Genomic DNA, 13942 nt, shown 5'->3' on the forward strand with positions numbered 1-13942 from the left:
AAATATTGGGATACGATGCCCTACTGGTGATACATCTCAGCACTTCAGAGCACATTAGCACCTGTGATCATAGCAACGAATCTGACTAAGATCCTGAGATCAGCCATCTCACAATCAGCTTGGAGAACTATTCAAAGGTTCATGTCAAGCACGAGGAAGTAGCGCAACCTGCTAGCGGCCGTTATGCCGGCTAGTAACCAGGATATTCGTGGCTAGTGATAGCTTTACAAGGTCTTCTTCTTGTCGGCTTTTGTTTAAAATGTCGCCACGTCTGCGTGGTGTAGCCTGACAGCGATACTCACAGTATACTGTTTTGGCCCACTTAACAGCGAAAACATTGACTTAAGGAAAGGTGCAATTAGCTAGACCTCGCTAGTACTTCCAGTGACCCTCCGGAGGCGGTGAGGTGAGGATCTGGATCTGCCTCCCCGGCGCTGCCTCGATTCTCTCCACTCCTTCTACCCTCTGCCTCTAGCCTGAACTCATCATTCGTTAATCTATCCATCCAATGACTGCAGATCCTTCGCAGTACACCAGTGGGCGTTCTCTTTTACTGTCCCATCATAAAGGGAAGAAGACCGTGGTTGCTTGTGACCAGTGCCATCGCCATAAACTCAAATGCTCTCCTCGATCCCAAGGATGCGCCCGCTGTCATCGTACGCCTCCACTTCCCGCTGCCTCACCCGGCCATTTCTGATCAACCCCAGGATTAGGGATACATTGCACTTCCAGTCGCCCGATTATGAGACGCGGAAGGCGACCAACTAGACAAACGCCCCCAGTCATACCTCCTCAACTATCGGAACATCCATTGTCGGTGCGGCCCATGACACCCCCCCCCCCCCGGCTTATGTGCAGATGTGCTGAACCCGACTGCAGGATGCACCTGATTATCCTGTATTGGACTGTCTTTGCAGTCTGCAGATTTTGACGTCGGAACAAGCCACGCCCAGGTATTCCCCCCACTTCCATCATGCCTTGGAGCCTATCACGCTCACCACAGACAATAGCGCTTCCCCGCTTCAACTTTCACGTTTCGAGGCCTGTCGTCTGTTGGAGCACTTCTATGCTTCACCCAATCAAGAATTTCATGCCTTACTCATCCGAAAATGCAGACTCCTAGATCAGTGTGCCCCAAGGCCCATACTGCCAACCCTGCTACTTTCAATCCTATGTACGATTACGGACTTCTCCCGAGCAATGAACCTTCAGCCATCTTATACGCTACAGGTGTCGCTTGTTTCATGCCGTCGGCGGAGCAGTCACTTTATGTATCCGAACGAACAGTTAATCAGCGGATGGCTCAAGGACGCTATCTCCTTGACAAGCTAATACAGCATTTTCACCCCAGGACATTACCCGATACTAATCATGTGCTCGATGACGCCTTAACGGCATTTATTATGACAAGTATCGCCCCGAGCGAAAGATCGGTCGAGTCGAGTTTGCAATACTGGCTTATATTTCTCAGATTTGTTGTTCAAAAGTTGGAGCTACACAAAGATGTACCCAATCTTAGTCAGGATGATAAAGAGGAACGGAGGAGGTTTGTCCTTAATGCCAGAATATACATTAGCCACAAGGTCGTTGATATTGAGATCATGACAGGTTATGGTGGGCAACCTATATCATAGATCGACATGCGGCTTTGTCATTCAACGGACGACCGCGAATCACCGACAATGAATGTCTGTTTCTCCCGATTCCACGCCCTGATGCATTATGGAATCAGCCTGGCCCATTACTTCCCCAGGGTCAAAAGCCAGGCGCGCATGAAACAGTACTTAGCTATCATGTTGGGAATCTGGATATGCTAGGGCTTTTCCTGCCTCTTTCAAGGTAGGATTTCCTGTGGTTCGCCAATTTCATGCCGTCGTATCTGAATCTAGTGCAGGATTCTGGGCGAAATCTTGGAATATCGCTTCCTTAGCGACCATTCAACATTTAACACATGCCCTGATCTTTTGAACACGGTGCAAACGAATATTTTGCAGAACCTCAGGTTGTGGTATCAATCTTTTGAGGCTCTTGTAGGCTCGGAGTTCAGATCGATTGCTGAGCCAGATTGCCATTCATGTCCGGTAGCAGAAGTCCCACCAGTGGCCTACTATGGATTTCACATGTACCACTGCATGTTTGTATTACTACATGGTCCAATGGACGTGGTGCGGATGTATCAAGACCTTACATGGCAGTCTTCTGCCGACTTTCTGACAGCCGGCGAGCATGCTGTAGCTTGTGCAAATGTGAGTCACCACTAATTGCGTTGGCATATTCTGAAGAAGAACCCGACGTTCTATCTTTTAGTACACACCTTTGCTCACATGAATTCGATGAAGGTTGCCCGACACATATTGCGGATCGATCCACAATTGTCTCTGATGTATAGATTCTTCGGGACCTACTTTTTACAGTCTTCATTCATCTTTCTCATTCTGGCACAAAAGCTGGGGAAGCAATCAGACGACTTGATCTTACGCAATTGTTCTATAAATCTACAGGTTTTGGATATGTTTGTAGCTGCGACAAACATGGACTACCAACGCATGTTTGCCAAGCTCTTGCGCCGGACACTGTCATTCAATATGGCTGAATCTTCCGGGGATATTGCCCCCGACCATAGTCAATCGATGCCAGGATTTACTGGTGTCCCGCAATTATCTTTGGATCCAGAAATGCTTCGTTACCGCTGGGCCCCAGGCTATAATGGATTGTGGGTTGGCCCAATTAGCTGAAAATAGATCAAGCATACCGTCTATTCACATCTGTATTGAAACCCGCACTGCCAGGCCTTCCCGAAGAGTTATAAGGGGTCTAACAATTGCCATTAGGCTACCAGAGCTTTATATAATATGGCTTGGTCCAGTTATGGCTTGTATGGCCTGCTGGGCAGAACGCCAATGTCTACCCAGGACCCGGAATCTGTGCAATCTATCCGTCCAAGTCTGATCCGAGTCCATGTGGACTGTTGATATGGTTCGGCCACTGCCGTAGACAGTTGCGTTACCAGTCTCGATATCGGGAGATGGGGCTGTGATGAACCGGATCCAATCTCTCTGAACGCGGTCGACAAGGGCGGCGTTTGTCGGTGCTTCGGCTGGCAGGGCCTCGTCTGCAACTCTTATTGCATCTGCGAAGCAATTAAAAATATATATCAAGTCGACGCAATGCTGGGCAATCCCTTGCCTGGGTCCCGGAAATGGGTTGCCCACACTCATGCGATACGAGTGCACCGCAGTAGGACGGGGAACGATAGGACTTTCTGTATGCTTATTTCTGGACGCTTCCCAATCCCTTAGTTCTTGTCTGGCACATTGCACAGGATACCCGAACTGTATATCCGTCAACAGCTGAAGCACCCGTGTTCTAAGCTCCGTCGGGGAAATGTCTGGGTGGAAGCCGTAGGCCTGGTATAGTTCTTCCAAGAACTCCCTCGACTCCACCCCTGCATATAGTTGTTCGCTCAGATGCTCATAATCTCTGATTTTATTTACCTCGTTCATATGTAAAAGTCCCTGTTCTCTGTAAGCATATGATATTGACCCGGTGCGATGGACTGACTGACCTCGACATCGGTATCACCGATCAGAACCGGAATGACCTCGGTCCCCGAGGCCGGTATTTCTGTAACAGATTCACTCTCGGGGCCATCAAGGTGAACTTTCCAGCGACCATTTGGCCTTTGTGAGATTGTAAGACCATCTTCCACTAAGGGACAGACAATGGAGCCCAACTTGCCAGCTGCTTGCAGGATCTCCGCTGGCGGAAGGTTAGCCATGAAAGCCATTCGGGGAATAGTATCGCCTGCGGGAGCTCCTGCATGCTGACAGAAAGCATTCCAGCGCGCGTTGGAGACGTCCATCGATATGGGACCGAGCACACCAAGAGTTCCCGATTGAATGATTCCTCGCTGAACCAGGGGCTCGCCTCTGCCAATAATAGCCTCCAGGACGTGGGCATGCGACGAGCTTCCACCCGCTGATTGACCTCCGACGGTGACCTGGGTGGCATCACCGCCGAAAGCACCAATGTTCTGACGCACCCAACGAATGGCGGTTCGCTGATCGCTCAGGCCGAAGTTGCACCCTTTCCTCTGATCTTCCGGTTGGGCTTGAATGATCTCGGATGAAGCCGCGAAACCAAACATGTTGAGGCGGTAGTTGATGGTGGCCACAATGATGGGAGTGCCTAGCTCAACTGATTTCTTAACGAGGCGAGCCGGATCTATTAGGCAGTCAGTGGTACTGTGGCTGATCACACCTAATCCTCAAGCTACCAACTTACCCCACATCGGGTCTGTTCCTGCACCGAAGCTATACGCTCCTCCATGAATATACACGTATACTGGCAATTTCACTCCCTGCGCGTTGAAACCGGCTGCAGCAAGGATCGCAGCACTGGGTCTTGTTATGAACAGATTGAGACAGTCGAACTCCGACTCTGTTACGTCGGCCGGGAACTCGAGATGAGATTGATACTCGTCGGTGTTGTTAGGTTCCTGCGGCTGAGGGCAACGAGGACTGAAGCACAGGTAATAAAGTTAGCGGGCTATAGTCCTGCACACCCCGAAGCATCAAGTCGACCTACCCGTTTCGTGTTGCATCAAATTCATCCCGGGGTAAGCGATCACGGAGCAATGCATGCTGCCATCTCGCCGGCACAATCCCATACGGGATCCCTCGAAACTCCTCGATTCCTGAGATGGGTGATTTTCGACCGATCACCCGCTGAAAATATGAGGGCGAGGTTTGCGTTGGGACAATGACGACTACTGGGTCGCTGGACGAGGCGGGAGCCTGGTCAGGATCCTCGGGCACCCGAAGCTGACGCACTGCAGCAGCCATAGTGTCTGTCTGAAGGAGGGAATAGCAATAAACAGGTGTTTGCGGTCCCGAGAAACATGGTCGGCGCGGCTAATGATTTATACCTGTCGGGATCGACCATCGTGGAGTTGCATCCCTAGGGTGGATCCCCCTTGTTTCCGTTTGCTGTTCGCGGCCGTCCGCATCCCAAGCTAATCCGTCCCATATCCAATCAGCATCGCTGTTCTGACCGCGCCGTTGAACTCTAGTCGGTGAATTACGCTGCTAGTATTCGGGCAATTTCCTTCTTTACGGCTGGGATCTCATCCATTCGGTCGGCTGACAGGGCTTCTCCGCAACCCCGGCTTTGGGGACGAGAAAAATCTGGGGTGAAAAGGATAAACTCATCCCCAAGTTGTCTCACTATAAAAAGCACATCCTGACAGCGCCCATTGCACAATGTCTTGCTCTCTCCTTGTGCGATCAAGTCGGTTATCCGTCTGGCTGTCTAAATACTCTCTTCACTATGACGGCTCCAATGTCAGCTGCGGCTGCCGCCCGAGTTGACTGGCGTGCCATTGCAATCTGCCTGTTCATCACCATTGCAGCCTTTCAATTTGGCTTCGACTCATCCTATTACTCTGGTGCGTCTGCAGCCTTAACCCTTCTGCTGACCAGCGACCCGCTGAAGACCATGTTACTGGCGGACCTGCTTTGATTACAGTACACTAATACACATCCCTATAGGTATACTGGTGATGGAGCCCTTCATCAAAGCCTATGGACATTATGACAGTGCAACCGGCGGCTATGTCCTTAGCTCTAGCATTCAGTCCCTCACCACCAGTATCATCAATGTCGGTGAGCTCGTCGGAGCCGTATCCTCATACCTTGTCGATGACAGAATCGGTCGCCGAGGGGGCTTGTTTGTTTCAAGCACATTTGTTGTCTTGGGGGTGATCTTTCAGGTCTCCGCCGATAAACTTGCTCTGTTAATTGTTGGGCGGCTACTCCTAGGTCGGTACTTATTCATTGACCGAGGCTGTACCACCGCTGCAGTCGCCGATACGTTGCAACTGTTACTAACCGATGCGTAGGGTATGCCGTGGGTCTGATTTCGTGCTTGGTTCCGCTATATGTCGCCGACTGTGCCCCGGCCCGGTTCCGTGGGGCTCTGGTTTCTCTCTACCAATTCGATGTTGGTCTTGGACTGCTACTGGGTGTCATCGTGGACAATGCGACCAAGAATCGGAACGACAGCGGCGCTTATCGGATCCCCATGGCGGTTCAGCTGGTCTTCCCAGTTATTTTGGTCCCGGGGCTTATCTTGTTTGCCCCTGAATCACCTCGCTGGCTCTTGAAGAAGGGGAAGACGGAGCAAGCCCGTGCAGCTCTCCGTCGCTTGCACGGCAATCGACCCGACGTGATCGAGAGCGAAGTTTTGTACATATCCGGGACACTCGAAGAAGAACGTCGCGCTGAAGGCTCGTGGAGGGAGCTACTACACTGGCATCAGGATGGTCGCAAAGCATACTTGGGTATGGCACTACAAGGTAAGATGGAAGGCCCTTCTCCTTCTATTGTTTTCCGATACTAAATGTCTTCTCCCCATCAGCATGGCAACAAGCCTCTGGAATCAATTTCATCACCAGCTACGGAATCGTTTTCTTCTCGGCTATCGGGATGACCAATTCATTCCTGATCCAGATGGGCTTGTATCTGGTCCCCATGCCCGCGGTATGGCTGAACCAGTACTGCGTCGAGCGCTTTGGCCGTCGCCCTATGCTTCTTCTTTCGTGCGTCCTTGTTGCCATCGTGCTTCTGATTGTCGGCGGGGCCGGAACAGCATCCCATAAAACTATGACTCTCGATCGATTGATTGTCGCCATGGTATACATTTACATGATCGTGTATAATCTTTCCCTGGGCCCCGCCGTTTGGGTCGTTACCTCGGAGATTGCTGCCGGACCGAACCGCAGCAAGTTGATGGCTACGTCGACGGGAGTCAATTGGTTTTGCAGCTGGATGGTGACTTTTACCTTCCCATATCTCTTCGACAGCGATGCTGCCAATTTGAGCGCCCGAGTCGGCTTCATCTACGGTAGCCTGATGGTCGCAGCAACGGCTTGGATATTTTTTCTGCTTCCGGAGACGGCCGGACGCACGTTGGAAGAGATACAAATCCTCTTCAAGAATGGTGTCTCCGCCCGCAGCTTCAAATGTATGACAAATATTCCCCCTTGCTTATTGTTAGGCAACAATGTGACTAATTCATCTTTTTGCAGCTTATGACATCCCCGGAGCGCCAGGTGACTTTGTCCTCGAGGAGAAAAAGGAGGCTCATGCGACTGAGGTGGAGGAGGTATAGGGAGGGGTACCGGACGTGACTCACTGTGAGTGTATACTGGGCACCGATGATTGTGTGATATTTTAGATATGATGTTATTCGGTGATCAGTTGCTGCTACCTAGTTCCTCTCTCGCTTGCGATAAAGCGTTTCGTGGCACACAAATTATAATCTGTTTTCTGGCATTGGTTTAAAGCAACAATAGACTTCGATGTTCCAGTACCAGTTACTAATGCATTTTATTCTTGTTAAAAGCGTAAAGAAGATGTGTCTAGTTGCACCATTGCCATACTTACTAATATCTACCCGGTGCCAGACTTTGTTTGGGCTCGGCCGGACCTCGGGTAAATGAGGTTTCTGTCTGCTACACGAAAGCGCGCGAATTGAAGCGAACCATCATTGTGGTATTGAAATAAGTTCGACGTTGACTCTTAAGGGTCTGCAGTGTCGGCAGGCTCCGACAGGGGGTGATTAGATCAAACGATAGCGACTATGGTGATGGTAGTCATAGTTGGACTCTTCACCGTCTAAGAAAGAAATCGACCATGGAACGACCCTATGCAAATGACATCAGCGTGTGAATTTTGCTCAACGATGTTTACCCGTCCCTGAATCCCAAAGTTTATTATGCGAACGAAACGTTAATAGCATTAGGCTCGCATTTCTCCATGTTCTGCGACCCTGAACCGTCCACTGAGACGAGGGCGTGGTCGGATCGCCCGGTTGATCGACCGTGGCTGATTTTTGGGTCCGAGGGACATTGTTTACTTGAAACCACTTATCGTCGAGGAAACCATGCATTGATTGCTTGGCAATCGGATCTGTCGAGTTTTCTCGAAGACAAACACGGCGAACTTAACCTCGAAGTCAGGGTCCTGGAGTAGGCGACCCAAAAACATGGTCGGGATATGTAACACGCCGTTGGTGCGCCGGCACAGGACCCCTAATCCAGGGTCCTTGGCTCGTGGTTTGCAAAAATTGGTCGGTCCCTTTGCCCTGAGCGTCTATATACTCTATATCAATGCTTCTGCCTGAAACAATGAAAACAGTCTATTTCTCTGGGCATCGGCACACTAATGGGTTCACCATGTGATGTGCTGGGCGAGTGGGATAGACCTGAAGGATAAATTTCAGTCCTGCTGCCCAGGCGATTGGCATCGATTAGTGAAGTTCCTTCTCATAGCAGCACCAAGTGAACACCGCAATGAAGCTTCTATCCATTCTGCTCGGGCTGGCAGGTCTTGCTGCTGCGAGTCCCATGGGACTTGCTGAACGTCAACGTAAGCATATACCACCATGCCATGATCACAGCGACCCCGGCTAATTGTTTAGTTTCCGATGGCAACGAACTGCGCGAGGGTTCTTGCAAGCCCATTATCTTCATCTTTGCCCGAGCATCTACTGAGCCTGGCCTGCTCGTAAGTAACTCGGTCATTCTCACCTGATCAAACACTCGAAATACTGACGAGAATCCAAGGGTATCTCCACTGGTCCTGCTGTGTGCAACGATCTCAAGATGGCCAAAGCTGGCCAGGTCCTCTGCCAGGGCGTGGGGCCCGCATATACGGCTGATCTCATGTCGAATGCACTTCCTGACAACACTTCCCCGGCTGCCATCAGCGAGGCGGAGAGTCTCTTCAAGCTGGCTGCTTCGAAGTGCCCTAACAGCCAGATCCTGGCTGGTGGGTATAGGTTAGTGGCTCTTCCATACCCTTCCACCACACCTTATGCACATGCTAATTTTCATACAGTCAAGGAACAGCCGTGATGGACGACTCCATCAAGCAGCTTTCTGACGACGTCAAGGACAAGATCAAGGGCGTTGTTCTGTTTGGCTACACTCGCAATGCCCAGGAGGGAGGTCAAATCGGCAACTTCCCCAAGGACAAGGTCAAGATCTACTGTGCCATGGGTGATCTTGTCTGCGATGGTACCCTCATCGTCACCGCCGCGCATTTCACCTACGTCATGAACACGGGTGAAGCTTCTCAGTGGCTGGAGTCTAAGCTCAGCGACACCACCACTTCTTCGTTGACTGATTCGTCTTCATCTGGTACCTCTTCGAGCACCTCGACCGGTGATTCCTCTTCGGAGTCCTCATCCGCAACAGGACTGGGTGGACTGAGTGGTCTATCTGGCCTGGGCTCGTCTACGTCTGGCGGTTTCCCTTCTCTGGCGTCGCTTTTCTAAGCCGCCAAATCTAGATAGGCTAGAGTGGCCGTGGTGATGAATCGATGATCTCAGCCTGAAGGTTCTCCGGTTTTGGTATATGAGTTTAAAAACCTTATGATGCTTCAAGCTTTACATCTACATACATTGAACCGCATGTCCGATCGAAGTCGAGGTGGATTTTGCGAGTTCATGAAGCAAGCTGTTTGATATTAGATTTTTCTCTCTCATGCTGTTTCGTCCCCACCTTATATTATTTCATGAGATCAGGAGTGGACTTTAGAACACTTACACGAGTATAATGAACCTACTTGAGATTTCATTCCGTGTCTTGTGTCCGTCTCGGTGGTTGAGAAATCTTGCCGTGCGACCAGCCACATCAACGAAGCGAAGTAGATGACAGACAGTCATGTTTTGGTTCTTTGACCGTGAAAGAATCTTTGATGCTACGTCGAATTAATCATTACGTTCTAATTAGTCAAAGAATGCACTATCAACTAATATGCTTCAAAGTCCGAGCCCGTGAATACCCACTTGGTTGCGACACTTTTTCCCCTCCGACAAGGACGACTAGAAAAGTAATCCTACTTGACCGTCAAGCTATATCATGTTTCTTTTCGATGAAACTGTAGTTTTGGAATTTCCTTTCTTGCGACGGATATTTCATAACAGCGAATAAAGATTGAAGATAATCGACTGGAATTAATAATGAAGACTCTCTAGCTGAATGTGGGATCGCGATGTACAGGTGCTGCCTGAGGCATACTGTGCCATATCGCAGTGCCTCATAGGGAGATGAAAGAAGTAAAGGCGCCCTACTAATCTTATCACCAGCTTATAAGTTGCCTTAACTGCAACTCCCAGGGGTTTCCCTTCCAGGACTGGCAATGCTTTTTGAATGAATAATCCTGAGAGACGCCATGTTGACTACTGGGCAAACCAAATAAAAGGCTTGGTAACATTCGGGGGCCACACGTTCGGTCTGTATGACCGGTGATCGCTTACAGGAGTAACCCGTTAATAACAACTATAGATCTCGTGTGCTGAACAATTCTTTTATCGGGGTGGGTGACCTTTTCTCCTCTCTTTTTTAGAAAACATGCTCATGGCTGTCACGAACGGTAACATCTCGGTGAGCCTCGTGGGCTAAGTTGAAAACGCTTTGCGTGATTGTTGTTGACTCCTCTTCGGTTAATATTCCAGGATTTGTAGAGTGAATGGATCATTTCAAAGCTTTCTTTCGTTCCAGAACCAGGTCGATGGGATGCAAGAGGTCCCACAAATGGGTGATCCCTTGTACAGGTCGCGAAAAATAGTTGAATCCCGCTAGGGTCGGAAAAGACGTCTACTTCTGATCTAGCAAAATCGTGTAAAGCTCTTCATCTCTAATCTCCAATATATCACGTCGTGATGGCTGCCTCTTCCATCGTTCGCAGATTTGCCATGAAGTATAATAACAGTGTGGCTGACCTCGTCTCGCTGCATTGTTTTCGGCGAATACCGAATTGGGTAAACTCCGCGAGGTGCGCGGACCCTCTCCCTTTTTTGACTCTGTTTATCGTTCACTTCATGGCGGGCAGGCCGGTCGACGAACTAATAGATAACCCTTTGGAAGTATTTGTCAACATTATGATTTTTCTAAAACTTTATTGGGGTGGATGTTTGTGGATGTCGAGGGTCGATAACCGAACCACATGGCAATGGGACTAACAGCCGGTTCCTTGCATGGTGGAGACCTCAAAGACTGGATTGACTAGGACTGAGATGTGTATGTCGGCAGATCTCCCGGTAAACACTCTGAATGGAATCCTCTGTGTAAGCACGATAGTAGAATGAGGAAGAAACAGAGGGAGAAAGAAGTGGCCAGCAGCACGTGGCCGAGTAAACAACTCCATCACGTGTGGTACTGGTACTGACTTCCCTCTTCCCACCTTCCACCTTCCACCTTCCACCTTCCAACTTCCAACATCACAATCAACTCCAGCTGCTTCTTCATCACCTCCAACTCCCCCCCTCAACTATAGTACTAATTCACCATTCTTGACTCGAGTACCACCAATGATACCTCTTGTTTCTCCACCCCTCTGGTATTGCTTCTAGGGACTTCGGAACCCCCAGCAAAACATACTTCGTATCTCTGCACGACCCATCCCCAGCAATATCCATTAGTCACAATCCTCCCTGGTCTGCTCTCCCCTCCATTGCATCTAGGCAGCAGTGTGGCCTGATAGGAAGTCTCTGACTGACTCGAGAATCGATAGTTTTGCGCCTCCCACGCCAAGCTCTGTCCACCACGTGGGAGAGACCCCCCCGGACGACAGAATACTCGATACACAGCATCCAGGAATGGCACCATGGACTAACCTCCACTGAATCGGCTGGTTCTGACTGGCCTCGTCTCGCATCCATCGACTCGCCGTACCAATCAAGCTAGACCTGGTCTCGCCCTGGTGGAGTGGTGCCAGTTAGCGGAACGGCGGCGCGGGTGGAGAACCATGGAATCTCTCCTTCGGAGCAAATTCCACGCCTTCCGGGCGCGGCTTTTCCCTTCTTCACCCGCGACCCGTTTAAATAGGGACCCCCTGCTGCGTGGCCATCATCATGCCGGCTCTTGTTCTTGCACGCCTCATCCTCAATTCCTACACTGCCATTCTCCATCATGGGCTTGATGCGCAAGACTGCTGACCAGGCCCTGGGCCTGACCGCCACCGCCCTGGCTCTGGTCAGTGCCGCCCAGGCCACGGCCCCGTCCGTCACCATCTCCCAGGGTCTCGTCCGTGGCTTCGAGAAAAACGACACCAATGTCTTCCTGGGCATCCCGTTTGCCGAGACGACCGCTGGTGAAAACCGCTGGAAGGCCCCCAAGGCTCTGTCGTGCTTTGCCAGAGGCGAGTTCAATGCTACCACCTATGGCCCCTCGTGCGCCCAGGCCATGTCTGGCACCGCCATCACGGCCCAGAGCGAGGACTGCCTCAGCCTGAACATCTGGACTCCGCTGAGCGGTAGTGATCTGCCCGTCTTCGTTTATATCTATGGCGGAGCCATGGTTACTGGTGGCAGCAGTAACGCCCAGTGGCAGGGCTACAACTTCGCCCGCAAAGACGTCATCTATGTCAACTTCAACTACCGCGAGAGCATCTACGCTTCGCCCAATGCCCCGGAACTTGAGGGCCAGTCGCAGAACTTTGGCATCATGGATGTGGATTTGGCCGTGCAGTGGGTTTATGACAACATCGAAGGTATGCTTTCTAGTTCCACTGCCATTGAGTCACTGTTACTAACCGACGGCGCAGCTTTCGGAGGAAACAAGTCGAACATCGTGCTGGGTGGTCACTCCTCTGGCGGTGTGCATGTCGACCATTACCTCTGGAATCACCCGGAGACTTTCCTGGCTGGCGCCGTGGAGATGTCGGCCAACGCTGAGTCCGGTCCGGCCTATGCCCCGGCCGGCGTGGCTCTGGCTCAGGTCGTTGAGGATATGTTGGCGGCCAACGTGACGCTCGACTGTGATGCCAGCAACTACACGCTGGACTGCTTGCGCGAGGTTGATACCTACGCCTTCCAGACCACCTACTTCAATTCCACTTCCAACACCTGGTTCTCCCCCATTGTCGACAACATCACTCGCTTCTCCAACTACACCGACCGTTTTGCTCAAGGCCACTACCCCAAGTCTCTGCCTCTTATGGTTGGTAACTCTGACCAGGAGGGCCGTCTGTTTGCCTATGCCTATGCTTCCGAAAACACCAACTTCACCAAGTGGATCCACACCTTCGACGCGGATGTCGCCTGGGTGCCGTCCGAGGAGCTCTTGGATGCGTACAACAGCTCTGATTACTCATCCGTCTCCTTTGAGAGCGGCGCCTGCTACGGTGATGCCCGTTTCCTCTGCTCAACTGACTACCTTGTCGACGTGCGCTCGAGTGAGCAGCCCACCTGGATCTACCGCTGGTTTGGTAACTACTCGAACGTGCTTGGCGTCGCCGGCATTGGCCCCTCCCACGGCAGTGAGGTGCCTTTCTTCCACGGTGGTAATGAGTGCTTCTCCAAGTTGAGCGACGTTACCACCGCCGAACAGGAGCTGGCGGACTACATGAACGACTGGTTCGTGGCCTGGATCAAGGAGCCCAGCTCCGGCCCCGGATGGGACCAAGCTCAACCCGTCAACGGTCCTCTGGCTCGCCTGGGAGTTCCAGGCAACGAGCTGGCGATCGAGATGAGCACTACCGGCGCCTACAACGGACGCTGCCAGGCCGTATACAAGCCTAACTTCCCTAAGTATCCGGTGGTGCAGAACCCGGTGCTGCTGGATTCATAGAGGATGGAGACGACGTGACGACGTGACTAGCTACGCCGCCGTGGGGCGTGCACTTTTCCGTAAACTAATTTCATTTTACGAGACATAATTTCATATAATGATTTCATTTCCGTGTGTTTGCGTGTGTGTTTTAAGACTATTAAATTTCATTGTATGACCTAATGTGAATGCGGCACTAGCTCGTTTTAGAATGCCTCCGACCTTGGCTGGCTCCAGGCTTGCGCCATCAGCTGGTAGGCTGCAATGCTCGGGTACCAGCTGGCTGTCGGCGGAATCCGTTTCCTTTCACTGCTACTGCTGTCTTCC

General features: G+C 51.1%; 5 protein-coding genes across 5 annotated transcripts; 4 read left to right on the forward strand and 1 right to left on the reverse strand.

Annotated features, from left to right (window-relative positions):
• Positions 1-1403: 1403 nt before the first annotated feature.
• BO79DRAFT_199565 (fungal specific transcription factor domain-containing protein) lies at positions 1404-2735 on the forward strand (the record flags this gene model as incomplete). Its single annotated transcript, XM_025681427.1, has 4 exons — positions 1404-1546; positions 1609-1839; positions 1895-2246; positions 2340-2735. The coding sequence occupies 4 exons, from the start codon at positions 1404-1406 to the stop codon at positions 2733-2735; spliced, it is 1122 nt and encodes a 373-aa protein (XP_025537190.1).
• Positions 2736-2843: 108 nt separating this feature from the next.
• Positions 2844-4844, reverse strand: BO79DRAFT_153821 (carboxylesterase; the record flags this gene model as incomplete). The annotated part of the gene is made up of 4 exons (XM_025678729.1): positions 2844-3515; positions 3566-4224; positions 4285-4520; positions 4588-4844. The coding sequence occupies 4 exons, from the start codon at positions 4842-4844 to the stop codon at positions 2844-2846; spliced, it is 1824 nt and encodes a 607-aa protein (XP_025537191.1).
• Positions 4845-5328: 484 nt separating this feature from the next.
• Positions 5329-7170, forward strand: BO79DRAFT_199567 (sugar porter family MFS transporter; the record flags this gene model as incomplete). Its single annotated transcript, XM_025681428.1, has 5 exons — positions 5329-5446; positions 5550-5819; positions 5900-6355; positions 6418-7023; positions 7088-7170. 5 exons carry the CDS (start codon positions 5329-5331, stop codon positions 7168-7170), a joined length of 1533 nt encoding a protein of 510 aa, XP_025537192.1.
• A 1183-nt stretch (positions 7171-8353) lies between these two features.
• Positions 8354-9339, forward strand: BO79DRAFT_153869 (cutinase family protein; the record flags this gene model as incomplete). The annotated part of the gene is made up of 4 exons (XM_025678733.1): positions 8354-8429; positions 8482-8567; positions 8627-8841; positions 8901-9339. 4 exons carry the CDS (start codon positions 8354-8356, stop codon positions 9337-9339), a joined length of 816 nt encoding a protein of 271 aa, XP_025537193.1.
• A 2638-nt stretch (positions 9340-11977) lies between these two features.
• BO79DRAFT_153637 (carboxylesterase) lies at positions 11978-13636 on the forward strand (the record flags this gene model as incomplete). Its single annotated transcript, XM_025678721.1, has 2 exons — positions 11978-12557; positions 12612-13636. The coding sequence occupies 2 exons, from the start codon at positions 11978-11980 to the stop codon at positions 13634-13636; spliced, it is 1605 nt and encodes a 534-aa protein (XP_025537194.1).
• Between the last annotated feature and the right edge of the window lie 306 nt (positions 13637-13942).

Source organism: Aspergillus costaricaensis, assembly GCF_003184835.1.
Source record: "Aspergillus costaricaensis CBS 115574 unplaced genomic scaffold BO79scaffold_26, whole genome shotgun sequence".
NCBI lineage: Eukaryota > Fungi > Ascomycota > Eurotiomycetes > Eurotiales > Aspergillaceae > Aspergillus > Aspergillus costaricensis.